At 64.4% G+C, this 26983-nt stretch overlaps 3 protein-coding genes across 3 annotated transcripts; all 3 read right to left on the reverse strand.

Moving 5' to 3' along the window:
* Positions 1-219: 219 nt before the first annotated feature.
* On the reverse strand, positions 220-1458 carry LMXM_25_1090 (conserved hypothetical protein; the record flags this gene model as incomplete). Its single annotated transcript, XM_003876115.1, has 1 exon — positions 220-1458. The coding sequence occupies one exon, from the start codon at positions 1456-1458 to the stop codon at positions 220-222; it is 1239 nt and encodes a 412-aa protein (XP_003876164.1).
* Positions 1459-3431: 1973 nt separating this feature from the next.
* On the reverse strand, positions 3432-4622 carry LMXM_25_1100 (DNAj-like protein; the record flags this gene model as incomplete). The annotated part of the gene is made up of 1 exon (XM_003876116.1): positions 3432-4622. The coding sequence occupies one exon, from the start codon at positions 4620-4622 to the stop codon at positions 3432-3434; it is 1191 nt and encodes a 396-aa protein (XP_003876165.1).
* Positions 4623-5913: 1291 nt separating this feature from the next.
* LMXM_25_1110 (conserved hypothetical protein) lies at positions 5914-25542 on the reverse strand (the record flags this gene model as incomplete). The annotated part of the gene is made up of 1 exon (XM_003876117.1): positions 5914-25542. The coding sequence occupies one exon, from the start codon at positions 25540-25542 to the stop codon at positions 5914-5916; it is 19629 nt and encodes a 6542-aa protein (XP_003876166.1).
* Positions 25543-26983: the final 1441 nt, after the last annotated feature.

Below are 26983 nucleotides of genomic sequence, written 5' to 3' on the forward strand. Positions count from 1 at the left end.
CTGCTCCTCCAACGCGGAGGTCGGAAGGAACAGAGGAGGACGACGACGAGGTTGACGACGGCCGTGCGAATGACATGAGGAGGAATAAGGTTGGCACACACGCGTGCTAAGAAATTAATTCAGAAGGCACCGAACACGAAGGGCAAGGCGGCCACCAATGGCGGCACAAGTCACTGCAAGCACATGCAGGCGCACCCATCCACTCCGTGCGCGGCCCACTTAGCTGTCCGTCGGGACAATAGCCTTGGCGGCGTTGCCGCGCAGGATATGGCGGATCGTCGGGATGCTGCAAACCAGCACCCACGCCACCATCAGAGCGACAATGCCCCAGAAGGCTCTCAGGTCGGGATACTTGTCGCCCTGCCATGCCACCTCGCAGTTCATGCCGAAGATGGAGGCCAGGAGATTTAGCGGCAGGCAGATGACGGCGACCTGGCTGAGGATCTGCATCTTGAAGTCCATGCTCGCCGAGCTCTGAGACATGCGCATCGACACACCCGTCACGAAGTTCAGGTTCGCCTGGTTCAAGATGTCACGCGCGTCGTCGAGGCGGTCCGCCATCTGCGTGTTCTTGTCCAGCGCCTCCTTGTAGATGGGCATGACGTGCACCATGTCACACGCGACGAAGCTGCCGCGCATGGAGGGCGTCACCAACTCGCGCAGCAGCTTCTCCTTCATGTAGAGCAGGCCACGGAAGGACGAGATGCGGCGGCGCAGCAGGGCGATACGTCGCAGCAGGTCCGGCTGGTCACGCACGCCCGGCGCGATGAGGAGCACCATCTCGTCGATGCAGTCCACCTCACTCAGCAGCGTCGTCGGGTCCGGCAGCATCATCTCGCTGGAGTACGCGACCAGTGTGGCGAAGACGATGCTCGGCGTGAGCACGCTGCTCCCGAGGCTGGTCGTGTCCATCGGATTCACGCGCAGTTCCAGGGCCCGCACCACCTCCTCCAGGCCGAGGAACCTCTTGTCGTGCATCGTCACGATCAGCGTGTCCGTGATGAGCACCGAGCACCAGACAAAGCCACGAGAGGCGTCGAAGGCTTCGCCGCTGAAGTTGCCCTCGTCAGCCGCGGCAGTCTCATCGGTGTTGTACAGCGGGTTGATGGCGCAGCTCACCACACCGTGAGCGTACTGCGCCAGGCTCGGCTGTAGCTCCACCACGTCACTCTCCGTCGGCCGCGCAACGGCATCCAGCACCGCCGACGGGATGTTCACGCGCCATGGAAGGGCGTTCAGGATGGCACGGCGCTCCTCCGGCGTCTCGCCCTCCACGTCCACCCAGAGAGTGCTGTCCTGACTCACCTGCACGTTCTTCAGCATCACGTCCTTGCGCACAAACCAGAAGGAGCTGCCGCTGCGGTTGACGGTGAGGTAGCGCTGGCGGGCGGTGAGCGGCGACAACTGGTGTGTCGCAGCGACGCCAGGAGTGACGTCGTCAAGCTTGGAGCGCATCATGGCGGATTGAGCGAGGGAGGGGGAGGGGGAGGGGGGAGTAGTCGGGGCGTCCGTTCTTCGTACTTTAGCTTGCGTACAGCGGTGCACACGTTTTGCCTAGTCGCTGTCCCTATGGCGGTCGGCGGAGGTGATGTGCGAGGAGGGGGCTGTCCTGATAACGTTCAGGTTAAAGACACGAAAGGCGGTGTATCCTCGGGTGTGTTTTGGCAGCGGTGACAACTACGCTGGTTCGGTTAGCGACAGGGCGGTGTGCGTGTGTGTGTGGGAACGTGTGTGTGTGTCGGCCTTGTGGCGTGTGCAGCAACGCAGACGCGGGCGAGAAAGGGGAGGGGAGTGGGGGGTGGGACGACTAGAGAGCCAATCGCCGTCGAAGCACGCCCATCCCACATCCGTAGCGGATCACACACGCGCAGACGGACACGCCGGAGGGGAAGATGGAGCGGCGGCGGTGGGAGGGGGAGGGCGGGAGACTTGGAACACGAACGAAAGCGAGAAACAGGAGAAAACGTACGACGACTTCGGCAAACGAGGAGGAGAGGGAAGGGGGACGTCACAACATAAAAGAGCGAGAGCGAGAAGGACAGGGTATGCAGCGGGGTGCGGGCACCTCTGGCAGGTGATGCACCGAGGAAGGAAGGGGTGTGTGTGTGTGTGGTGGAGGATGACGGTTTGCGTTGTCGGTCATAGAGTCGTTCGTGCATTGTGGGGATGTTGTTGAAGGGGTGTCAACAGAGAAGGAAAGAGCGAGTGTGGGGGTGGGTAGATGACGGTATGGGGTTGATGCCGCCTTCAACGTCATAGCTGGTGAGGACGGTGGGAAGGGGGGAGGTAACAACAGCCAGTGGCCGCGCAGCAGGCGATGCCTGATGCACAGGCACGTAAAGCTCATCCGCGACACCGTCCTTCGACGGTCCATGACCTCTGAGCTGACTGCGTGTGCCGCTACGGGGCGCTTGTTGTGTTTTATCAACCTCCGTTTGCCTTTTTTTCGTACGTCGCTACTCAAGCGATATACCGCCACTGCCGTCGCACTCAGGCGGTACGTAAGCGTTACGGGAGAGTGCATGCGCACAACACGGTCCATGCTGTTCCTCGGCTCGTCGCTGCGACGGTACCCCATCTTTCCTCTGTCGATCCTGTGCCTGAGCATCCGCGTCAGCCGAGCTCTGTTGCGGAGCCGCGTCCGTAAGCGTGCACATCACTTCGAAGGGAACAAAATGGAGAACCAACGTATGCGGAAGAAGAGCGGTGGTAGGCGGAGCGGCTCGTGAGGAGACGCAGGGGGGAGGGCTGCTGCCGCTGGCCTACTCATGACAGGATGCTGCTTGGCTTCAGCAGACCCGACGGTCGCGCCTCGAATCCCCCCACATGCGGCGCATCACCCCTACTGCTCTGCCAACAACCGACACATGCACACGCAGGTGACGAAAGCTAAGAGAGATGCATCGGAATGGCAGTGCGGCGGCGGCGGAGAGGCGAGGCGCCGTTGCCGCGTCCCCTCGCACTCCTGCTCTCTCGAGTACCGCCATAGCAACACGAGGAGAGCGCAGGGACGAGATGGTAACAAATAAAGGAAAACACAACGAGCGCACGCCTGCGCGTGTGCGTGTCATGCACACCACAGCTCGCCACAACGACGCCGCCAACGATAATGATGCAGCCACCACCAACGCAACAGCAGCCGCGACGGCAACAGAGGAGGAGGGAAGGGGAGGGAGGGAGGGAGGGGGAGTGAACACAAGGGGCTCGGCAGCCGCACAACCGTAGTGGCAAAGCCAATATAGATACATCTAATATATATATAACGCGGTGACAGAAAACCGAGAGGAGCCCCGTAGAACGCGCTGATGTCTAAAAACCCGCTCCCAACCACCATCACCACCACCACACATCACCCTGCGTCCCTCTTCCGCATTAGCAAGAGCACGGGGACTCTCCACACGCCTTCCTCACCAGACACACGCGCAGACTCGCTAGGCAAAGTGCTCCTGGAAGAGCGCACGCTGCTCTGCCGTCAACGCTTCGGGCAGCAGCACATTATAAGTGATATAGAGGTCGCCCCGCTCAGATGGCACGTGATGCCGCGGCATGCCTTCCCCTGCTATGCGTACCTGCTGCGTGTTCTGCATTACACCGTCCCAGTGCAGCGCCACATTGTGTCCATCCAGGTGTGTGAGGGCTTTTTCGAAGCCCAGCAGCGCCTCCTTCAGCGTGATGCTCACGTTTGCGTAGAGGTCGTTGCCGCTGCGATGGAACACCGGATGCAGCGCGCTGACCACCGTCAGCAGCACGTCGCCGGGCACCTGACCGGGTGCCTGGTCCGCCTCTAACTCGTACTTCAGCACGTGACCTTCCGGCAAACCCTCCTCGATGTCCACGCTCAGCACCGCCTCTCCAGGGAGGACCATCTTGCCACGGCACACCGGACACACGTGCGCCACATGCGTACCCTTGCCCTGGCAGCGCGGGCAGACCTGCTCCATCTGCTGCACAAAGCCGGGCGCAATCTGCACTCGCTGCACCAGGCGACCGCGGCCCTGGCAGTGTGGACACTTCACCACGTCCTCGCTGCTGCGCGCGCCGGTGCCCTTGCACGCCCGGCAGATCTTGCGCTTGGCAAACCTGGACGTGTGGGCAGCGCCGCGGTAGATGTCCTCGAGCGGCACCACCATCAGCAGCTCCATATCCTTGCCGCGTTCCGCTTCGGCCTGCTGGCCAACACCTAAAAAGGCGAAGAAGGGGTTCATCTGCTGCTGCTGCTGCTGCGGTTTCTCCAGCCTCGCCACACCATCGATGCCAAGAATGTCGTAGATCTTGCGCTTGCGGCGGTCACCGAGGATTTCGTATGCGCGCTGCACTCGCTGGTACACGAGGCGGTACGAGTCCTGATCGCCAGCGGCGACATCGGGGTGGTACTTCATTGAAAGCCGCCGAAATGCATTCTTGATATCGCGCTCGGTGGCGTCCTCCCGCGCCTCACCAAGACCGAGCACGGCGTAGAAGTCGTCCTCCGGCAGTCGTAGCACGGCATCGACGGCCTTCGCGTCCTCGTCACGCGGATCTGCAGCACTCACCATGTGCACCGGTACCTCCGCAACGAGGGCCGCCACCCACACCAGGACCAGCAATGCCGCCACCACCCGTGTCGTGCGCCGGCCTCGCATCGTATTAGGGGACTCGGTCCACACAAGACAAGAAAATGGATGAGTCAAGGGAGAGAGAGAGAGACAGAGCACGAAAGGAGCGATGCCGAACGTGTGGCCAAGCGAAGCGATGCGCCCGGGGGAGGGGCGGGGCGGGGCGGGGCGGGGCGGGGCGGGGCGGGGCGGGCGACGATTCTCCGCCAAGCTACCTCAGTGTCCCTGTTCCTGTCGTACTTCCATGCAAGGCCCTGAGCACGTTACAAGTGGATGAGTGCGTCCGCTTGGGAGGGGAGGGGGAGAGAGAACGAATATGTATGTGCTCTTGAGGGACACCTACGTGCACCCCACACCCCCACGATGGCCGCCGTGTCCGAGTGTGCAAGGTATGCGCGCAGAAGGGCAGCGGGAGAGAGGGGGAAAGGGGGGTGTCACAGAAGACGCAGTCACAGTGGATAGTGAGAAGAGGGGGTGCGAGGGGTGCGCCAAGCTGTCTGTGCGCGTGTTTGCGTGTGTGTGTGTGTGTGTGTGTGTGTGCTCAGAACCTGTTGGGTGATGAGGCGATTCGTCGAGGTCCCACGCGTTCGATGGGAGATAGAGAGACGTGCGCACGCGCGCACACACACAGGGAAAACGATACGGCGACGTGGCCAAAGGAGAGGAGACAAGAGAAGAACACGAAGGCGTGTGCAGGGATGCGTGCGTGTTGCATGTGCTTGGCAAGGAATGGAATGCAACGAGTGCGCCGTTGTCCGCTGCGGCGGGCAAGAGGAAGGGGAGAAGAGGAGCACCCGAGGAAGTGAGAACGAGGAAACTCTGAGTGACGGAGTGGGCTGATGGCTGGTGGCACCAGCTGCACAGGTACGCTGGCGCACCTATCCTCAGTCTTTGGCCACCCTGGTGGCCCCTCCCCACCTCCACTCCCGGCTACCTTTTCTTCTTGGTCACAGACGATGCTACCGCACATGCGTTGTCGGCCGTTGCCTCTGCGCGCGTGTCGGTATCAACGCCTCACGCTCGCTGTCGCTCGTTTGCGGACCTGTTGCGGTTCTCTGTTTACCTCTTCGGTCTCTCTCATGGGGGCTGGCTGAGCGTACCCTGCCGTTGCCTCTCAGGGCGGGGAAGGGAGGAACAGCACGCACGCACTTGGGTAACACAGCGAGAGGTAACACACACATACACTTATACAGATAGATGTACACACATGCGAAGAGAGGGCATACCGGAGTGGTGGGGAGGTGGGGGAGAGACAGGCAGGGGCATAATAGCTCACGTCCCAGCCACACGACTCCTCAGCTCACTGCCTCGCACCGCGTCAATGTGTGCGCGTACGTACCTGTGAAGGAGGTGCAGAGTATGCGGGCAGAGACGGCAGCTGCTGCTGGCGCTCACAGACGCACGCCACCAACACAGACGCCACGTCAGACGCCGGGTGCGCGAACCACGGTTCGACGCGCTCGCAGAAGGCGCGGTACGCGTCTGCTGCGGAAGCCTCCGTGGCGAAAGGCCACTGATCGTGCGATGTCGCCGGCACCTTGTGCAGCGCCGGCGCAGTCATGCCACCTGCGACGCAAAGTATTATGGACGCAAATCCGGGCTCAGGCGGCACTGCCGCCCCATCATCGAGGGGCTCTTCATCGCCGCATACGGCGGCAGCCACCTCCACTGCGGAGTAGGCGTGCAGCTGCGACAAGAAGCGGCCGGCAAGCGGGGTGATGAGCTCCACGGGCAGCTGCACTCGCCGCCATGCGCTGTGCATCGACACATCCTCGACGGCGCCGCTGCTGCCGTGTTGGAGGCGGACACCCTGCATGGGCGTCCACATCCACAGAAGCTGCGCTGGCGGCACCAGGACGGTGCGACAAGACGGTGTTGTGGTCGCCCCTCCAAAGACGAAGTAGCTGCGGGGCTGCCGCGCGCCGCCGGTGCCGGGAACCGGGGCCACGCAATGGCCGTAGCGCGCCACGGGCCACTCGCCTTGCACGTCGCCCGTGTTGGGCTCGTACTGCGCAGACCATGTCCCCTGCACAGTGTCGTAGACGTGCACAGCCGACGTCGCGACAGGCTCGTCGTCGTCTGTCCCGGTAGGTGCCATTAACCCTCCAAACACAGCCACATATCGATCTCCGCAGGTCACCGCCACGTGGCAGGCCAGTCGGGGCGGCGCCGCAAGCCGGCGCCTTGTCGCACCTGCCGCGTCCCTGGAGTCTTCCGCCTGCGAAGATGGCGAGGGTGTATCGACCGGCGGCGCTGGAAAGCCGTCGTTCAGGCACTGAACGGACTGCACCACCTCACACCAGCGCAGGGAGGCCGAGGACGGTGCGTCGCCTGCTTTGCACCGCGCGCTGGGTGCCGAGGTGCTCGCGCGACGGGATGAGCACTCCATCAGAGGTGCGGGAGAGAGGCGGTCGCCCGTGGCATCGTTGTCGCTGCCGTGGGTGACGGCTTGACGCACTTCGCGCCGTCGGCGCTCCACAAGCCGCGCTGTGCCCACTAGCGCTGCGAGCGTCGAGGGCAGTGTCGTCGCCCCTGGTGGAGACATCCAGCCGCCAAGCAGCCAAATCCGTCTCCCCACCAGCGTCGCGCTGTGAAACAGCCGTGAGCCAGCGTTCATACTGGGAGAGGCAGCGGAGAACGGCCCGGTGACGGAGGCATGCGCCTCGCAGCGCCACCCCGGCCTTGTCCCCTGCCCATCCTGCGCAGCCGCTGCGCAACTCAGGAAGTGAGACCCGTAGAGGGCGTAATCGAGCTGGCAAGAGGCTGTGCACGAGTCGAGTCCCGGTGGGGGTGGAGGTGGTGAGGGTTGTGCGGCCACCCCCGCGGCGCGCGGCGGCACAAGGGGCTGGCGGCACCGGCGGCCCGGACTCGTGTGATGAGCGGCGGATCGCAAGAGTGGTGGGGCTGGCTCAACAGCTCCGCGGTCAGAGTTTCCTCCACCTGCACTGCCCTGCACTTTCGAGGCGTGGCAGGTGCCGTGGCGAGTGTGTTGTGCGCAGCGACGGCGCAGGCCACCGCTAACCCACGTGCACGCCGATCCGTTTGTGGCCATGTAAGACACAGATGCGCTACCTAAAAGACCCGCCAACGACGCGAGAAGGCTCATGCTCTGCGAGCGAGCTCCCTCGTCCTCAGAGCACCAGTCCAGTCGGAGGCGCTGAACATTCTGCAAGATGGCGCGGCCGGCGTGAAGGTGTGACGCCAACGAGGGTATGTGCGAGAGGTTACATGTGGCGCCACCACCGCTGCTGCGCAGCGGTGGTCCGTTGGAGAGAAGTGTCCACACGGGAACTCGAACTTCACCGGTCTGTTCGTCGACAAGCCACACCTGCACTTCGACAGACACGGCAGCGTCGCTCGTGCCGCTGCTGAACCCACCCCCGCTGCAACGTTGACTGGGGCACGGCACGGCATCCGTGACGTCGTGAGTACTCGCTCGCCGCACCACTCGCCTTCGCAGCGTCGTCCACAGCGTCTGAGAAAGGCGTGTGGGACCGCCCTTGTTGTTGCCGCCGCCGGACAATGCGGCAACGCGCCTTGCTGATGACGAAGGAACGCCATCCAGCACGGCAAACGTGTCCACGCGGATCACTATGGGCGGAACGCGCAGAAGCTGATACGGCTTCCGAGACACCCACATCTGCGAAAACTGGCGCAGCGTCATGCGTGGCTCTCCTGCAGCGATGCTGCAAGCGCCCTTGTTGAGCTCATTTCCCTGTTCATGAAGAAGATAATCGGCTGTTGCCAATGTGGCAAGCACCTCCTCCGTGCGCTGGAGGACAGACAAGCTGCGACGGCGCTGCTCGGCTTGCGCGGCCCGGGAAGCCTGCAATGCGGCTACCTGAGCCATGCTCGGCGCCGTAAAGATCAGCAGATCAAACGAAAACGCCAAAAGGGGATGTGGCTCACCCTGCACCCCTTCTCCTGCGGCGACAGCCCGGGTGGGCGCGTCACATCCACTGCGAGGCAGCGCAGCCTCAGCGGACACAGGCAGCCGCACCGAGAGAGGCGCGTAAAGCCGCCACCCACTCTCCACTCGGCCCTCTGCAGCGTCCCACACCACTTCCTTCGAGCTCGAGGAGCCAAGGCGAAGCTGTCCACGTCCGACCACGGTACCCGCGACGACACCGCCGCCACTCCCGGGCAGTCGCCCCTGGGAGTTTGCAACAGCGTCGTCGCCCTCCTCCGTCTTCTCGTCTGCCAACACCAAAACTATCTCTACCAAGGTAGTCGTCGTCGTCTCCGTGGCATGGGCAGCAGGCGCTGCGGCGGACGTCTGTGCCACACTGTAGCCCTCCATCGCCTCCTCCAGGCTTGGTGGGTGCCAACAGAAAAAGGATGACGTCGGCAGCAGAGGAACGACCTCCGTTACCGACGGCGGGGCGGCTGAGGCAGCGGTGGCGATGCGCTGGCGGGCCTCGTCGCCTCTATCCTGAGGCGACTCCGCTGCCCTGCCCGCGGATGGCAAAACGGTCACCGGCACAGGGGCCGCCACTGGTGCTGTCGGTGCTGGCGTGGGCTGCGGAGCTGCGGAGGAGGAGGAGGAGGAGGAGGAGGCTGTCGGTGCAAAAGGAGCAACCGTGCCGCCCACCCATGCCGCTTCGGCGATTAGCGGCGCGCCGCCGCACGGCGCCGATGCCAGACGCGTGTGCCACTGCGCTACGTTGCGAGAATGGATCACAGCACCGTCCACGGCTCTCTCCGTGGTGACACGAACACGCATCACCAGCGACAAGCGACTCAACCACGCCGCTGCGGCACTCGCGCTATTTCGACAGTGTGGCCCCGTCATGGTCGCAGTCGCCTCCGTTCCGTCCAAGCTCGTGTAGGCGAGCTGCACGTGATCGAGCTGTGCGCAGCAGACGGCGTCGGCGAGAACACGTGGTGCTGTGATGCACGACGGCGCCACCATCGAAAGGCTCCTCGGCAATAGCAGTGCAGGCCCGTGGTAGCTGTAGGCGCACTTGAAGCGCACGCGAGCGTCACCGTGGGTGCCACCCATGATTGGCGTGACAGGCGCCAGCGGCATCCACTGCGTGGGGTACAGAGCAGCCGCCCCCAGCAGTGCGTCCCGTTCCTCCGTTGTGTACACATCGCTAAGCCAGCGCCCCAGTACCTGGACGAGGTACAAGGCGCATTCGTGGAGGAGGCCGGCGAGCTGCGTGGTACCAAGGTTGTAGACCAGCTGGGTTGTGTTCTCCGCGGTGCTGTGGTTGTTGTCGATGCTGTTCCTGGCCGAGAACGAGGAAGCAGGCGCACGACCAAGGAGCTGCCACACAGTGAGCCCCGCAGCGGGGGCTCCGCCGACTGTCGGCGCTGCTCCTTTCCCTTCTCTGTGCACTGCGGCGGCGGCGGCGGCCTGGCCAATCATGTCAGACACAGCCATACTCCACGACAGCGGGGTGAAGGTGCCGGTGTACCGATGACGCCGTGGCCCAGACCTGCTGCTGACGGGGGCAACAGATCGTGCGCTGCATGCGCCACCCTTCACTGTGGCAGGGTAGCAAGAGGTCGGTGCGGTCTCCGTGTCCAGACGCGCACCGCGATCCATGCGAGTCACAGTGGCGCGGGCAACACCCATCACGAGTCCACCCTTGCTGCGCACACGACGTCGATAATGATGCCCCGTGCCATCGCTGTCCTGCGTCGGTTGCCCCTCCGCATGCGCGCCAGCCGCGCTGCTTGGCGCTCCCATGGGTAGCACAAGCTGGGCGAGGAGGGACGTGCACTGGGCAATATCGTACACCTCGTCCTCCGTGTCAGCGTCCGTTTCGACTCCGGTGGAGCACCACGACGGCAACTCGACCCCCGCCACCTCAACCCCAACAATAGTGCAACGCCAGTGCCGCAGCTCCGCCTGCGCCGCCCGCATCTTCTCCACGCCGTCCTGGGCCGCAAAAAAATCGGTCCATGTCGCGTACGCCTCCAGCTGCCGCATCCCCATCCCACCACCGCTCGCGTCGTCGTCCTCGTCTGTGTGATCGGCCATGCGTGCAAGCGAGCCGAAGACGGCTTTTGCGCGATGGGCCCCGTCTCCAGCGTCGCGGTCGGCGCGGCGGCGAGCGCACTTCGCGGAGGCCAGCACCACACCGGCAGCACAGGCACTGGTTCGCAGCACACCGAGCACGTCCAACGACCACGTCACCTCCATCGTTGCTGTCGGGGCCATCCGAGGCGACAGCGGCCCAGCCTCCCGCCCCTTCTCACTCCTCTCACAGGTGGCTGAGCCCGTCGTCCCAGCAGACGCCGGCGCCTGGACAAGGCGCATCACCAACGTTGACAGCCACTGCGAGGGGGACATGCTAAGCGGAGACTCACCGCCAGCCGCGGCCGCCGTCGTGTCTGCGCTGCTGCCGATGCCGCTCCGCTCGCCATAGCTTCGAGCACTACGAAAGATGTCGGATGCGCACAAGGGGTCGGAGACGTAGTACGCCGTGGTCGCCGTCTCATCGACGCCGGCACCGCAACGGCGACCTCGCACAGACACCTCGATGCGGAACTCCTCCTCTTTTATGGCCGCCACCCCGTCGTCGCTGCCACTGCCGGCATCGTCATCAGCCTTGCCGTCGCCGGCTGCCGCGACCACTGGATCAGGCTGCGCCAGGGGCAGCACCACGCGCAGCAATGCGCCTCGTACCTCCTGCAAGCGCGCCTTCTGCGCACTGTGGTGGGCATCTGCCCCTGGTGGCGCTGCAGTCGCACACGGCGCTACCATTGTCGAGCGTGACAACTCCAGTGTTGGCAACCACGTGGCGGTGAGTTGCGCAGAGGCGAGGGGAGAAGAGCCTGGGGCGGCCTGTGGTAGGTCCTCGGTAGAGCACCGCTCCTGCAGCAGCGATGTCGCCCTGCCGGCATCCAGAACTACAATGGACGCCTCAGGGCGGTCGACGGCTCCGCTGCTGTTCTCGGGCCCTGGTAGTTGGTGAACACGGAGAGCAGCGCCGCGGTCGCGTCGACCTCGTGCGGCGACAACGCAGCATGAGATCGTGTCTACTTGCCCCAACTCTAGTGTAGCGAGTGCGGCGCCGCCGCACCGGAAGGTCAGGGCCCTCATCGCAACGCCGCCACCACTTCCGACCGCACCAGGGACGACGACGCCTTTGGCTGAGCTCGTCGAGGCATGAGAACGCACATGAGGCGTTGGCGGCGACGATGACGACCCGTCAACCTTGAGAGGACCTGAGGCATTGCACGCCACCGGTGCGTTGACGCCAGCATGCGGGGGCAACCGCGGCGGCTGCTTCGCGAGTGCGAGTGGTGCAATGGGCATCCCCGCGCCCGTCGCTTGCAACCTCCGCTGCTGCAGAAGCTGCGCAGCACACCTCGCTAGAGAGCTACTCGTATAGAGGCCCAGAAGCACCTCGTAGCCAGGGCTGCAGCGACCGCTGCCGCCGGCAGAGGCACCCCCGCAGGTCAGCCACATAAGTGCATCTTCGCCCGAGTCCTGCGCCTGGCGATGCCCCGTCTCAAAGCACAGCTCATCCGCAACTGTCCACACATGCACGGCGAGCCGCGTCGTCATGCAGGCATCTCGCGTCGGCAACTTCGATCGGAGCGGCGACGGCTGTGCCACCCCCCAAGCCTCTCCGCCAACAAGGAGATGAGCGCAGGACAACGGGGTCACCTCCAGAAGCTCGACACGCCTGATTGTCGCCCCCACCGGGCCGATTCGCGGCAGCTGCATGGCTGCTCCCGACCAGTACACCGGCGCGCTGTACCCTAGGCGGTGACATGCATGCGGCGTCTGCGCGCTTTTTCCGCCATGGCCATTGGCGGTCGAGGACGACCTCAAGCGCAGAGGCATGTCGACCGCGTGCTCCGTCTCCGGGTACGCTGTGGCCTCGAAGCAGTAGACCCAGCGCAGAAACAGCTGCCGAGGCGGCGTCGCAGCACCGTCGCCGCCTGCCGTCAGTTTCAAACAGATGCAGGTAAGCCATGTGTCGCCGCGCGCGGGGTGCGCCACCCACGTCGCCGTTACGTCTGCCTCACCCCCGGACGGGGTCACCGGGCGGATGTGCGGAGTGGGCATCTCACTTACCGTGCAAGGCTGAAGATCAACACGCATCAACAGCGGCGAAGTGACCGTCGACACGGGCGGGTGCCACGCGCCATCATGCCACAGCGTGCGTGCGGAGCGCAGGGGTAGCACCACCTGACCAGCAGCTACGGTAACGCCGTTGGACGCCTGACACAGCTCCAGGTGCACGGTTGCCGTCGCGCTGTTTGTGATATGTGCGGTGTTCGTATCACGCGACACGCACAGCAGTGGCGCACATGTCGAAGATGACGATGTTGTTGCCCTGGACCTTTGGCGCACGAGCTCCGCCGCTGTGGGAAGCGCGAAAGGGTTGGATGTGTGTGTCGACGAAGGTCCAGCGCCTGGCTCGCCCCACGCAGACGTCAGCCGCACCACCCCCGCTGTGGAAGGAGTCACATGATTGGCGAGCACGCCGTCACGCTGCTGACTTTGCCCCTGCCGCAGCTGATGTCGAATCTGGCGTATTTCCTTTAGTTGTTGGCGCAGTCTCCGTGGCAGCCTGCCACGCCTCTCGCACAGCAGTGCTGCCCGTTCACGCAGCCGCACGTACGTCTCTTCCGCGCGGTAGGTTAGCGGCACATCCCCAACGGCGAAACCGCTGCAGCGCTGAACACTGAGGGTCATGCGCGAGGTGAAGAAGACCGAGGCTGCATCGCGCATCAGCAGGTCGGCAGCGGTGATGTCCACCTGGAGCCAGAGGCGGCCGAGCCAGCGGCCGTGCACGAGGCTCTCCACCTCCAGCACAACATCACGCGTGCAATTCGCCGTCTGCGCTGCTGAGATGAGGCGACTGTCATCACAAGTTCGTCGCGCGCCTTTCACTTGATCCAACAGGTTCAATGCGTACGCTGCCTTGCCCACCACGTTCACCTGATCCCCGTGCCACAATCGCCAGCGCGCGTCCACGCTTTGTGAGTCTGCGTCCTGCTGCTCAGCTTCACTCGAGGGGCTCCTCGGCTGCAGCCATGCCTCTTCCACGCGCGTCGAGCGCAATGCAGCGACGGGCACGCTGACGTAGAAGACGAGCTGCGATACAGGTGCGGCAATGCACACATCAACGCTCCACATGTACCGCTCCAGCGGCGGCGGGAATGGTTGCGTTTCGTCCAGGCGTGCCATGGGCAACGGGGGCGTTGAGCTGGCGTGAATCGGTGGAGACGCGGCAGTGGGTCTGAGGGGCAGCAGACATGGCAGTAGCTGGTGCACGGCCGACGCTTCGGTGCCCGCGCCACCTCTCCGATCTGTGGGTGCGGCTGCAGCGTCTGTGACGTCCGCCGTCATCACCGTCACCGTCGCGGGAGGAAGCGCGCGAAGATGGCGCTGCACCGCCCCACGAGCAAGGCTGACGTCGACCCCACATAGCTCGATACGCGTGACAGCGACGTGCGCCAGCGCTGGCGTGCGCGGCAGCAGGGGTGCAGCAGCGGCCCCCGTGGTTTGGGTACGTCCGTCACCCTCGATGACCTCCTCCTTTGCCGCGGAAGAGCTGACCAGTGAAGAGGAGAACGACCATGACGGCATCTGCTCGCCGCATCGTGCCACGTCGTCTCCCATCGCCTTGCCGCTGTCGACTGTAAGGTCCCGCACCTTCGGTGAGGTGCACAATACTGACGACGCTGGTGGGGACACTGGCAGAGACTCCGTCACGCGTGCGCGCCAGCGGAGTAACGGTGGCACCGTTTCTACGCCGCCCTTTGCATCCGCGCCAGCGGCGTCCGCACACGGTGGCCCACCGCCACTCCTGCGGCTAACAGATGGTAGGAGCGACGTGAGGCCAAACTGCACCGATGGAGAAGCCGCCATGGGCGTTCGGCCAGTGCCGACACACACGTCAGACGTCCTCTTCTCGGGGGAGTCCTTGTCACCCCGCCACTGCGGAACAAGAAAGAGAGCGAACGTCAGGCTGAAGCGCGCCGCAAGCCCCAGGTCCCCGAGTACGCGGTCGATGTCCTGCGCAGACGGCAATACCAAGCACAGCGGGGGCAGAGCCGCACAAGATAGGAGGCGCTCCTCCGACGCATATGCCGCGGCCCCATCCGCACCAGCAGCACCGGGAGCAGCGGGAGAACTGCTCTCCGCGAAGACGCCCTCTCCACTGTCGATCCACACGTTGAGGGGGACCGTGCCCGCTGTTGGCGTTGCGGAAGCGGCTGCTGCAGGAGACAAGCTCGCAGCCGCGCCCATCTCGGCTTCCAGTGGCACGCGCCGCGGCGACGAGGATGCGATGCCGCGCCACGCCGCGCTCCACTCGGCAGGCCACCGTAGCTGCACCTCCAACCGAAATCGAATCGGCGCCGAGGCGGCGTCATCGTTCTCGCCGTCCACCAACACCTCCTGCGGAGATGCAGTCGTTCCTCGTTGCAGTGCCGCCCACATTCGCCGCTGACGCGCGCTGCACTGCACGAACAGCTGGTCCAACGTCCAATAGACGCACCGGCGGTGCCGGGGCTGGGTTGTGCACAGCACACGGGAGAGCACTCGTGACGCCTGCTCGGCGGTGACCGTGTCCTGCACCCTTCGTTCACTACCGGGTAGCCTCAAGAAGCCTGCATGCTGCTGAGCGCCAGCGCAACTTTGCCTTAACGAATTCCGGTGTATTTGCGTTGCTGCAGACAGTGCTGGGAGAACTGTGTAAGTGCAGGAGGCATCGCCGCCGCCGCAGAACTCTCGCACAAGACGCTGCAGTGACATCGGTGAGAAGGTCGAGCGCGGAGGGGCAGTGACAACAGACAAGTCCACAACCCGCCATTGAACGAGAAGCTCAGCCACCACACTCTCGCCTTCGCCGTCGTAGCCAACACCGTGTTCATCGTGAAGACGGCGGCGCACCACGAGCGGCACCCACTGGGCACCCTCTGGCGTCGCTTCATCGCCGCCAGGGTCGAAGTACATGGTGCTGGTGGCCATTACTCCTGAAGCGGCCACGCGCGCCTGCACACGCAGTTGAAGTGAGCCGCCATCGCCGGTGTCGCGCCGTGGAAGAGGAAACACGGCGACGCGGCTCGAGCCACTTGCCTCACGCGAATCATCCCGGCCAATGTCAGCGTCAGGCGCGCGCACCCATAGCTGATGGGCCTCGAAGCCCAGAAGCACATCCGCATCACCGCTGGCGTTGTCCAAGAGAACGCCTGTCGCCGCAGCAGTGTCCGCAGCGTTGTCGACAGCTGCAAGAGCTGTCCATGCTGAGCTGCGATGTGTGGACGCGGCGTCAGACGGCGGCGTGAGCGGCGCCTCCGACACCGGTGTGCATGACACGGACGGCGGAGGGGATGAGAGGGGAGAGAGGGTATGACGAGCAGCAGCACGCACAGGAAAGCGTCGATGTAATGACCCGACGCGCACCAGCAGGGCACGCGGCCCAGCAGCACTGGGTTCCGTCCCGCGAGTCGTGGCGGCGTCAGCCGCGCGCCTCTGCATATTGTGTGCGTACCGGACCGCAACGAAGCCGACGTGCTTCACCACGATCGCTGCGCGCGGCGCGGCCATCATCACCAACGAGTCCAGCGCATCGCCAGGAAGCCGAGTTGATTGCGGCGGAGCTGTCGCGGCAATGCCGCCGTGTACCCACTCCACTGTTGAGGGCGGGGGTGACAGCGAGAGTGCACCGCAATGTTCACCGGTGCCACTGCCACTGCTAATGCTGCTCAGAGCCATGTCTTCAGTAGCAGTACAGCGCGGCACCTCAGCGGCCAGAGGAGACGCGGTGTAACTTTGGAAGAGTGGCAGCCACAGCACTCCCGAGGTACTCGTAAAGGCGTCCAGCCCCGGCAATCGAACGGCTCCCCACACGCGCTCCTTCACCTCCGTCGCCGCTGCGGCTGTGTCGCCCGCTGCGCCCGCGCCCCTGGACAACGACGGAGGTGTCATCACCCACACAGAGAGGGATGGCGGTGCGTCGTCGACCCAGCCAAATCGACGTGGTGGCCACTGCACCTCCACTGTCGGATGGCCAGATGCTCCAACGCCCGGCACGGCCCTGCGCGCTGCACCCTTCTCGCCACCCCCTGCTGCGGCGGTCGCTTGTGGCGGCTGCAGCGGCGTCTTCACCGCCCACGAAGCCTGCGAGGTTGGCAGCTGATACTGCTGCTGGTAACCACCCATGTCGTTCCAGGTGCCCGCCGCATTCGCGGCCCTATTGTGTACCGGAGACAAGGCGTACGCCACACGAGAGGCGTCGGGTGGTGGGGCGTCTCCAGGGCACATCCAGCACCTCGCCGCAGTGATTGCCGCTGACTCGTCGGACGGGGTCTCTGTCGGGGAGCCGACGCACGTGGTGCCGCTCACTGCAATCTGCACAGTTGCGGTGGCGTGCACGGCGTCGATGCACGGTCCATCTGTGTGGTCGAAGCAAATCATGTCGCACACCTCGACATGCACTACTGCTGGCGTGCCAACATCTGGCCACACCCAAGTAGAGGCCGGCACCGCAGCAGGGGACGGTCGCAACGGACGACGGACGTCTCCGCACGGCCCCTCAACGCAGGACGACGACCCGGGCAGCGGCCGTGGCATCGCGGGGGGCACCTTACCCCAGTCATCGCACAACAGCCGAGGAACAGACATAAGACGCCACGTCAGCACGCCTCCCTCCAAATGCTGCGGCAGACCAGTGCTGTGCACCGGCGCCACGCGTAAGTCCGCCTCATGTGGGGTGAAGAAGCTGCGGAGAGCCGTCGGCAGCGGCGCCAGCCCCATCGCCGCCCCGCCCTCCTCTTCGCCGTCGCTCAGGCATGCAAGCCCTGCCTCACCTGCCGTGGTGAGATGAGCATTCAGCGCCTCCTCAAACCCGCCCTGGCCTGTCCCTGCAACCAACCCTCGCATCCCAGCAGCCTCCTCGTGCACAGGGAAGCGCCACTCGCCTCGACCGATGAAACGAAACGGCGCAACCAAGCCGCCGCCCGCTGCGCTGCCAGTACCGCTGCGGGGGTACCACCATACCTGCACCTCGATGAGCGGGCTCGCCGGGAGGCACAGCGTCGCCTCTGCTGGAGCCGCCGCGCTTGGTGGCGGAGCAGCGTCATCCGATGGTGCACCGGAGAGCACCAAGCCGTAGAGCGCAGTCGCGTCGCGCGTCTGGCGTGAGTGCACGCGTGATGGCCGTCCTCCGCAAACAGTGCTCGTCGACGGCCCTACCAACTCGCGCAACGGGACCAACAAGCACTGCGCAAGTAGGCGCATCTCACCTTGTGCGGTAGGGTAACGCAGCGAAAGCTGCGCCTGTCCACCATGCATGCAGAGGAGATGCTGCAGCCAGGGCCACTGCAGTCGTACCTCGTGAACCCGCAGCCACGGCACAACCTCAGGGGTTATCCACCCCAGTTGGCGCGAGTAAGCCGTGGGCACCGCTGTCACGCTGTTCGGTTCAGTCCCAGGTGAGGGCATTGGATGATACCAGAGCTGCGGATAGTCGTGCAACTTCCTGAGTGTGCCAAGGAATGACCTTGTGCGCGCTGCCGACGCCGTCGTGTGGCGACCTTTGCTGCTGAGCAAGCGACGTGTGACCGAGGCACACCATGAGCTCGCTTCTCCAGAGCAAGGTAACCGCGCCACAGCGGTGGCTTGAGGCACGCGGCGCCACTCGACCAGCACAAAGCCGTTGCACACAGCAGGGAAGAAGTGCTTCTGAAAGCTAGCTTTGCCATTGGCCGTGGCGGAGGCTGTCACTGGCCTGGCAGCCGCCCCGGGGGTCCACAGTAACGGTAGCCAGGCACACCCCTCGCCAGATGACCGACACAGCAGCCTTCGCAGCAGCCAACTCGACACGGTTGTGGTGCCGAGCAGCATCGCCCGTCCCTCAGACACCCCGCCGAGCCGTCCCCGCGCAGAGCCCCTCTCTGCGTCCTGCGGCGTTGCCTCCCTGCCGTCGCCGCCAAGACGGTACTGGCAAAGGTCAAACACGCGAAGGTGAAGACTCGACAACAATGCGAGGCCGCAACGAAACGTGTGCCGCCAGCGAGGATAATTTGTGTGTGCAACAGAGTCCGTGACGGGCAGCACCGCGTTCGGCTCCGCGCCTGTAACGACAGTCCACGTCCGGGTATCGTAGGCGCTTCGTGCCTCAGCCCCCTCTCCACTGTCACTCAGCGGTGCGCGGCGCGCGACCCGGCCCTGCCCATCCGACTCTGAAGAGAAGCTCATGGCAGGGAAGTCATTGCGCGCCGCGGCTCTGAGGCGATAGCCGGAGCTGTGGGGCCTGTGCATGGCGGCTCCCGCCGTCGATGACGACGACGCGAGGGCGAAGACGTCAGCCGCGTGGGGCACCCACCCTGGGACTTGGTGGCTGGTCCCCTGTTGCCGCTGCTGCTGCAAAGCCAGTACCTCGCAGTACACGTGCGCACAAGTGCCATTGTTCCCCCAAGTCGCAGAGTCGTCCCAGCGCAGCGGTGTCGGCGAGAGTGGCATGCCGAGCTCCGTGGCCAAGGGCCGCAGGCCGACTCCCTCCATCACGCTGAAGTCCACCAAGGTGTCGTCGTCAACACTGATGCCATGACCCATGCAGCACCCGCCGTGCCCCGACTCTCCTCCGGCCTCCGCGGCGAGGGAGGAGAGGCTGTGCTGCGGCCCGTTCCACAGCTGCTGCACCGCCGCCTCGGCCAGCGAGGGCAAGAACACGGCTTCTATGTCGCAGTGAAGCCAACCAACGAGCAGCAGGCCGGTCGCGCTACGCTTCTGGCCCTTGTTGGTGCTTGATAGCGTGGCAGAAGAGATGCCGGACGACGAAGCCTTCCGCTGCTGCGCCGGTGTCGTCGCCGGTGGTGCGGCGTCAGCACTGGCAGGGGCGAAAAGGGGAAGCCACACATCCGCCACGCCGCCGACGCCGGCGTCTTCACCATGGCGGTGGCGGCTCTGCACATGCGCCGCAGAGGCGGCGTCGAACGGGGTCCACACGGCAAAGCCGAACACGTCCGCTGGCGATGCGGCGCCGTGCACTGTGAAGAGAAGCGACGAAGCTGTGTCACGCGTGAGGACTGCGTGAAAGCTAATGTTGTACTGCATGACAGGGGCGCGATGTGCGACAGGTGTGCCGTGCGCGCCGTCAGCTCCTACAGCGGCGGCCCCCTCGACTACCACACCATCACAGCCACCAGTGACCGAAATCGACGTTGGTGGGCAATAGCGGCTCTCTGGCGTATCGGCCAACTCGTGGGCGAAGAGGATCGCAGCGGCACCCCTCACCACCACAGAGCACACTATCAGTGCCTCCATCGCGTGCCCTCTCGGCGCCAACTCCCCGCCGCACCAGCGCTGCAGAGGAGCAGTGGCGACACTCGCCGTCCGCACCTCTTGCGGCTTTTCATTTTCTGCGGCCAGGTGCGACGGGATTGTGTTCCACAGCACTGTCAGCGGTCGGGACGGCGTGTGGCTCTCCGCTGTGAGGGCCGACACGGCACCGGTGAAAGCGCAGCGGCACACACGCTCATACTCCGTGATGGCGGTCCCCAACGATGCCCAAGCTGACAGACCCTGTTCAGCAGATGGTACTTGTGGAACGGGCTCCGGCGCAGCTGTAGATCGGGGCCGCGGCTCCTGCGCCCAGCGCAGGCGACAGGATAGCTGCGGCAAGGGCTGCCCAGGACATGCGACAGCGCTCGCTGCTGCCTCTGCCGTGGTTCCGAGTGCGGTGAGCAGCGGTGGTTGATTCGACTGGAGCTGGCACAAATCTGCCGGTAAAAGTGGCGGTGAGACTGCCAAGGGCCGCCAGCACTCCTCAAGTCGCGTCCCTGTCGCCGGGGCACACTCGTCGCCACCACCGTCGTCCGATGCTCGAACGTGCACGCTGTCCGTCTCTGCTGTGGCCCCAATGGCATGGCGCGTACCGTCACAGCCCGCTTCGGCCTCCCTAGCGGAGAAAGAGGGCAGCGCTGCTTCTCCTGCGAGTGGCAAGGATGAGGACGGCGACAACGGCCCCGCCGGCCGTCCCACGCTTGACGGGGGCGTGTCCTCCTCGTCCTGTTGGGACGATGTCACGAGGCCCCCAGCCCCACCCCCTATGGTGCCGGTGGTGGCTGCAGAAGTAGCCGGCTGCGCATCCGCGACAGATGAGTCTGCGCGCGTTCCGCAAGACGCCGCCTCGCTTGGCCGCGTCGCCGCCGCACAGACGCACGCATCGCCCAGAGATACCCAGCGCTCGCCCCGCTCCTCAAGCTTCACGTACAGGATTCTACAAGCGCCAAGAGAGCCAAGATGGCTGCTGTCTGTCAGGCCGCATCCCGAGGCTCGATGACTTGGTGCGTCACCACCACCGTCACCGCGGTCGCTGCAGTGTCCTGTTGTGCCTTCTGCTGTGATGGACACGATGCTGTCGTGATCACGCACCTCCGCCTCCTGCATGCCTTCGGCAACGCCCTCAGACGCGCTCTCCGGGAGCTGAAACACAAGCAGGTCGGACCAGCTGTCGCGCCCGTAGCCGCCTGTCGAAGGGTGTTCGACAATACCACCGCCACCGCATCCCAGGCAACGCCGCAGCGCCTCCAGGTTTGATGGCAGAGAAAAGACGGAGCCAGCCGCCACAAGACGCTCGCCGGCGCTGTCGTGCACGTATATAGCGAGCCGCACGGCCATCCACTTGGGGTCCTCCATGATCGGAGCGCCTGCTTGCGCGTTGCCGCCCCATGCGTCGGGCCACCCCCCTGCTAACATGGCCGCGGCGCCGTTTGCGAAAGCCGCCCTTGGTGCCTGCTGAGGGCAGTGCAGCGCTGAGCACCAGTGCCGCAGCCCGTGCACCGAAACAAAGAAACACTGTCGAGGTGGGTGCACCATCAGCTCCTGCACCGCCTGGCGGAAAGCCTGCTGCGCCTCCTCCGCAGCTGTGACCGCCTCTTCATTGTACTTGACCTCGAGTCGCTTCGCCTCCCGCTCCTGGTGCAAAAGACCGGGGCTCGCGGCAACAGGCGGCTCCGCGTCCCACGCGCGCAGCCGAGGCAGCTCCGCTGTGGACGCCAAGAGTGTCCACAGCGGATGAGGTGCAGTGGAGGCGGTGGTTACCGCACCCTCCTCCCTCTCCTCCACTCCGCCCCCTCCTCCGGTACAACCAACAGCGCGATTGTAATGGTCGGGAGCCTCGGCGGCGTCTGCGGCTGCGGAGGGAGCTGACCCGTCGCCCTCCGGCACACCGCCATCGCTTCCCAGTACACCCATGCCGCTGGAGTAGTTGGCACCGTCAACCTCAGGCCACCAGTCCGCTGAGGAAGACGCCTTGGTGTTCACACTCACCGACACATCCAGCCTCGCAAACGACGTCGACGCGGAGCTGCCGAAAGCGGCCTGGCCGACGACGTCAAGTGGAGATGTTCTGTTCTGCTCAGCAGCAGCAGCAGCAGACTCAGCCCCTTCGCCCTGACTGCGAACGTCGCTGTCCTCCTCCCTCATCTCTTCAGCTCCGTCGTGAGAGGGAGCTAGCGTATCGGCCCGGCTTATGAGTGGCGCCTCACCGTCGGCGTAGCTGCTCGTGCTGCCTCTACAACCGGCATACGCTGCAGCCTCGCCCATACCCTTGTTGCCGCTCTCAGCAGTGCCCGTTTCACTGCTGTGTGGTGTCCCCGTCGCGCTCCCGAGTCCCTGCGGGGGTCCACTGCCTTCGCTGCCAGCGGCACCGCCGCTTCTCATTCCGCCGAGCCCCGCCTGCCTCACCGCCTTGTCCGCGCTGCGGGTCGCGATGTTCGCTCGCACAGCGCCAGCTGTCGCCACCGGCGACGCCGCACTGCCTTCGCGCCTTGGCAGGTCCTTGTGCCACCCCGCATGCAAGGCAGAACGGCCTATGGAATGCTCTCTGGGGGTGCACTCTGCTGTGCAGCGCACACGGTGAACTTCCATGCGGCTCGTGCGCACTCCCTCCGTGGCCCTCTTGCGGCCGCAGCACAGCCAGCCCAGCAGGCCGCCCTTGCCACGGACAACCGGGGTGACCTCCTCGTACTCGACTAGCTTGACTACCTCCGTGCCTGAGGCTTCTGCCGTGTCTCCGGTTACTGCCCCTTCTCCTTCATCATGCAGACGCGGCGCGCTAACGATGACAGAGGAGCGGAAGCCCCGAATCGTGCTGCCGGTAATGCTCCCAGTGCTGAACGAGGAGCCGTAGCTGTAAGAGTAGAAGCTGCCGCTGCTGTCGTACCCATGGCGGTAGTTTGCGGCAGCGTGCAACTGCCACGATTCCGTGCCCTCCCGCTCTTCACCGGTGCTGCTGGCGCTGCGGTTGTCCGCGTCGCTGCCGTGTCGACTCCCATCTTCTGACCATGTGCAGCGATCCGCAAACTGCGCCATGGACAGCGGCGTCTGCCCGAGCACCGCACTGCCGCGCACGCCACCCAACGAGGGAAGGTTCTGTCCCGTCACGGCGCTCTTTAACGTCGTGCAGCTACCGGCGGTCTCTACAGACCCGCTGCCGCCGACGGCCCGGTCCAGAGAGATGGGCCGGTTAACGCAGAGAAGAGATGCCAGATGCGCATCCCTGTGCGGCTCTCCAATGGAGCCGGCGGCTGCAGTAGCGGCCGCGACAGGCACGGGAAGTGCTGGAAAGATCGATACGGAGTGCAGCGCGGTGGGTACAGCGTCCAGCTCTACGGAAGCTGCAGAGGTAGACGTGGCCACGGCACGGTCGGCATCATGGCCCCCACGGGCAGCAGCCGCTTCCTTTGCCGTGGCGGACGAGGGTGCCAGTGTGGCTACTGCGGAGGAGGACGGTGGCGGCGGCGGCGGCGGTGGCTGGTGGTGTGTCGTGGACTGTGCCGGAGGAGACGACACTGCTAGTGCAGAAGGTGATGAACCAAGAGGGGAGGGGTGCGCAGGAGCGGGTAGCACTGCTGTCGACAGCGCCGGTGCTCCCGTGGCTGACGCCCCTCCGTCAAGAGACATTGCACCCCTAGTCATCGCAACAACTGGGGTTGGCCGCAAAGGTGGGGCGGACGCGGATGCAAGCGCCTCTGCGCGCTTGTCTCCCTGGCGTTCCTTGGGGTGCAGAAGCAGCGGTGCAACGGCGACAGCAGCGGCCTCTCGCACGTGCGTCGCAGGCGGCAATGATGGTGGCGCTGGTGCCTCCTCGGCAGTAATGGCGACCACTGTTGCCTTACCAACCACATCGTCCTCAGTACATGCGCGCTCTTCCTGCCCCTGCTGCTGTCGCGCCCGCGTGGATGACTGAAACCCCTTGCCTTCAGGGGCAGCAACCTCATCACTCTCGTCCTCGGCGGTCTGGAAGACCATGTCCGGCCGGCCACTCGACAGTAGCTCCCTTGAGCTGCGACGGCGCTCGGTTGGCAACAGCCTCGCCTGCGTAGAGGAGATCCCCATAGTGTGGATGCTGGCCAGTGCATCAGCTGCGGTGAGTGAAGGCGCTGCTGTGCTTGCTTTCACGTTGGGTGTGTGAGCGTGAGTAGACGCGGAGAAAGAACAGCTGGGGTGCTGGGGTGCCGCTCGCGGCTGGGGCACGTCATTGGCAGCAGCACCCGCCATGGAGGTCAGCCCCGCGTCGAGTGCGGCAGTGGGGGACGGAAACGGGCCCCACGCAGGGAAACCCTCTTGATGCGACTGGCTCCCGGATGCGTGCAGCGGGGACGTGTGGGAGGCCTCCGTGTCCAGCTCTCGGGTGCGTCGACGATGTCCACTACCGCGCAGTCGTCCGCATCTCTCAGAGCCCTCGCGTGCATCGCTATCCCCGCTCACGCTCCCATCGTTTTGCGTCTCGTCCCTCTCGGCGATCGCCCCATTTCGGTGAGCAGAGCTGTGGTGTGGACGGCGTTGGCTGCCCCAGCCACCACCCGCATCACCGCAAGTCGCCGCCCCCTCGATCTTGTCGCTGTTGCTGTCAATAGTCCCACTCAGGCCCCCACTGTGGCGAAGCTGCTCCTCCGGGGCGATGCGCAACAGACTTGGCGGTTCCTCCGGCGACTCGCGAAGGAAGGATGCCGAGGCAGAGGGCGGCGCATGGGGAGAGCCGCTGGGGGCATTTGAATGCTCTTCGCTACGCCTCACACCCGCATCTGCAGAGGCATGCGATGGAGGCGGCGGTGGCTCCGTCCACGTTGCGGGCAAACACTCACCCGAGAGTGCAGAAGGCTGTTCAACGTTTGGTGACGTCTCCGCCCGTCCGTCCATAGGGGCGCCATTGTCACAGTGCAGCGAGTGTGATGCGCTGGCACCACTACCTTCACTCTCGTCGCCTTCCGTGACGCACTTCGCACCGCCGGCATCGACAACCCTCTCGTCTACTGCCGCGGCTGCACTTGCCGGTAGTGTTCCTGGTGCGGCGGGAGGCGCAGAACCCTCTTCGGCGGCATCACCGACCGAAGGCGTAGGCACCTCCTCTGGAGCCACCAGGGAGGGTGCAGACGACTGTGGAGCAGTGGGCGACGGGGACAACGGGTCCCCGTGCATTGGTACGTCGGTGTTTATGGTACTACCGAGAGGGTCAGCAGCAGAAGCCGGCACCGCAACCACTTCAGCTAATGCAGCAGTAGAAAGAAGGGGTAGAGCCCCCTCAGGCTGCGTGGGAGCCGGGCTCGCCAATGGTACTGCGAATTCACCGGGGCTGTTCTTGCGTGTCGCAGCTGGTGACGACGACAACACACGGGACCGCTTCGTCAGGCTCGGCGCCAGCGATGCTGCGCTGCCTCTCTCTGCGCACTCTTCTCTTTTCCCCTCCTCGCCCCGTCGAGTCGTCGTGCTCTGCGAGAACATCGAGAAGCTGCTGCTGGCGATGGAGCTGCTCGGCGACGCGGAGTCTGGCGACAATGCAGCCGAGTTCGGTGCTCTATTGTCATCCTCGCCGTCACTCGACTGAAGCGGGCTCGTGGCTGTGTTGACCGACGCAGTCGAGGCTTTCGCGACGCTGCTCGCCGTGGGCGGTGTCGCAGACTCGTCCATGCTGGTGTGTGGTCGCAGCTGCGGCTCCCCACCTCTGCTCCCCTTTGCCTCCATGACGCACGTCGTCTTGGAGCAAAAACGCGCGACGTTCGCACGCTCTTCAATGCAGCAGTTGATCAGTCGCGGGGTTTGGGGAGAGGGAGAGGGAGAGGGGGGGCTTGCGTGTGCCAGGGAAAGGAGAGGAACATGCCCGTGATGGTGGTGCCCGGATAGACGGAGAACCATACACACACACACAATCGCGCCTCAGGTCCAAAGGGAAGGCCACCCTTTCTACTCGACGGATAGGCGGCGGTGTTTTTTGCCCTTTTTTCTGGGTGCGTGTGTGCGTGCGTGTGCGTGTGCGGCTATGCGTGAGTTTGGGGAGAGGGGCGGGTTGAACGGTGTGTTTCCATGCACACATGCGGGTATGTGTGTGTGTGTGTGTATGTGTGGGTGTGGATGTCTTTCCAGTCTAACGAAAAAAAAGGAAAATAGAAATGTACGAGTCGCTGGCCACCGAATCCGCGCAGATCTCTGAGTACTTCACCACCAGCGCCAACACCAGCACTCTCTCTTACAGTGGATTGTCCTCTGCCGTGTCTGCTGTCTGTGACTGTGTGTGTGTGTGTGTGTGTGTGTGTGGTGTGTGCCTGCAAGTGATGGATCGTGTGGGTGTCAGGTGCGACTGGAAACGCAAAGGCAACACACCACCGCAACCACCCAGGCAAGTCTGGCTCTAGACGAATCCGCTTCACCGACGAAAAGAATCACACACGCAGCGCTCTAAACTGCAGTCCGCGACAGTGTGCCAGTGTGTTGAGAAGGCCAATGTGCGGCCCACGAAAGTAAGGAGGAGCACCACACCACAGCCAAAACCTCGCATAGAACGGGCAAGGTGCAGCTCTGAGAAGGGCAAAAACGCACGACGGGTGTCCGGAACAAGTGCATACACGCATGCGAAGAGCAACAAGGTGTGTGGGGGTGAGGGGGAGAGAGGGGGAGCACAAGTTGAAGGAGAGGTTTAATGCAGCTCTGCGATGGGATATCCAAGATAGGTGGGAGGAGAGAAGCGAAGGTGCACCGCAGAGAGTATGCAGCGCCGCGGCAATGGGAGAATAACTTCAAGTGGCATGGGGAGGGGAAGAAGGGGGAGGGGGGCACCTCCCCTCTCCCACGCGCACTCCGTGGAAGCCATTGCACACACAACACGAGGACTAGCCGTCATAACTTGTCCGATTGAGGCGTCACCAGCACACGGAGGAAAAAAAGGACAGCGCACAAGTACGCAAAGTGAACGTACACGCCGACACACATACGCGTATATATATATATATCATGTACATGTATGTGTGTACGTGTATGTGCTATCGAGAAAGCGTGTGCGGCAGCATCCAACGTATACCTGCACACACGCGCAACCGAAAGAAAAGAGCACCAAAAGCCACAGAGAGTGAGAGAGCGAGCAAGATGCTGAAGTGGTCCACACGCCCCACGGCTGCACTCGCGTGCGTGC

Source organism: Leishmania mexicana, chromosome 25, assembly GCF_000234665.1.
Source record: "Leishmania mexicana MHOM/GT/2001/U1103 complete genome, chromosome 25".
In the NCBI taxonomy this organism is placed as follows: Eukaryota; Euglenozoa; class Kinetoplastea; order Trypanosomatida; family Trypanosomatidae; genus Leishmania; species Leishmania mexicana.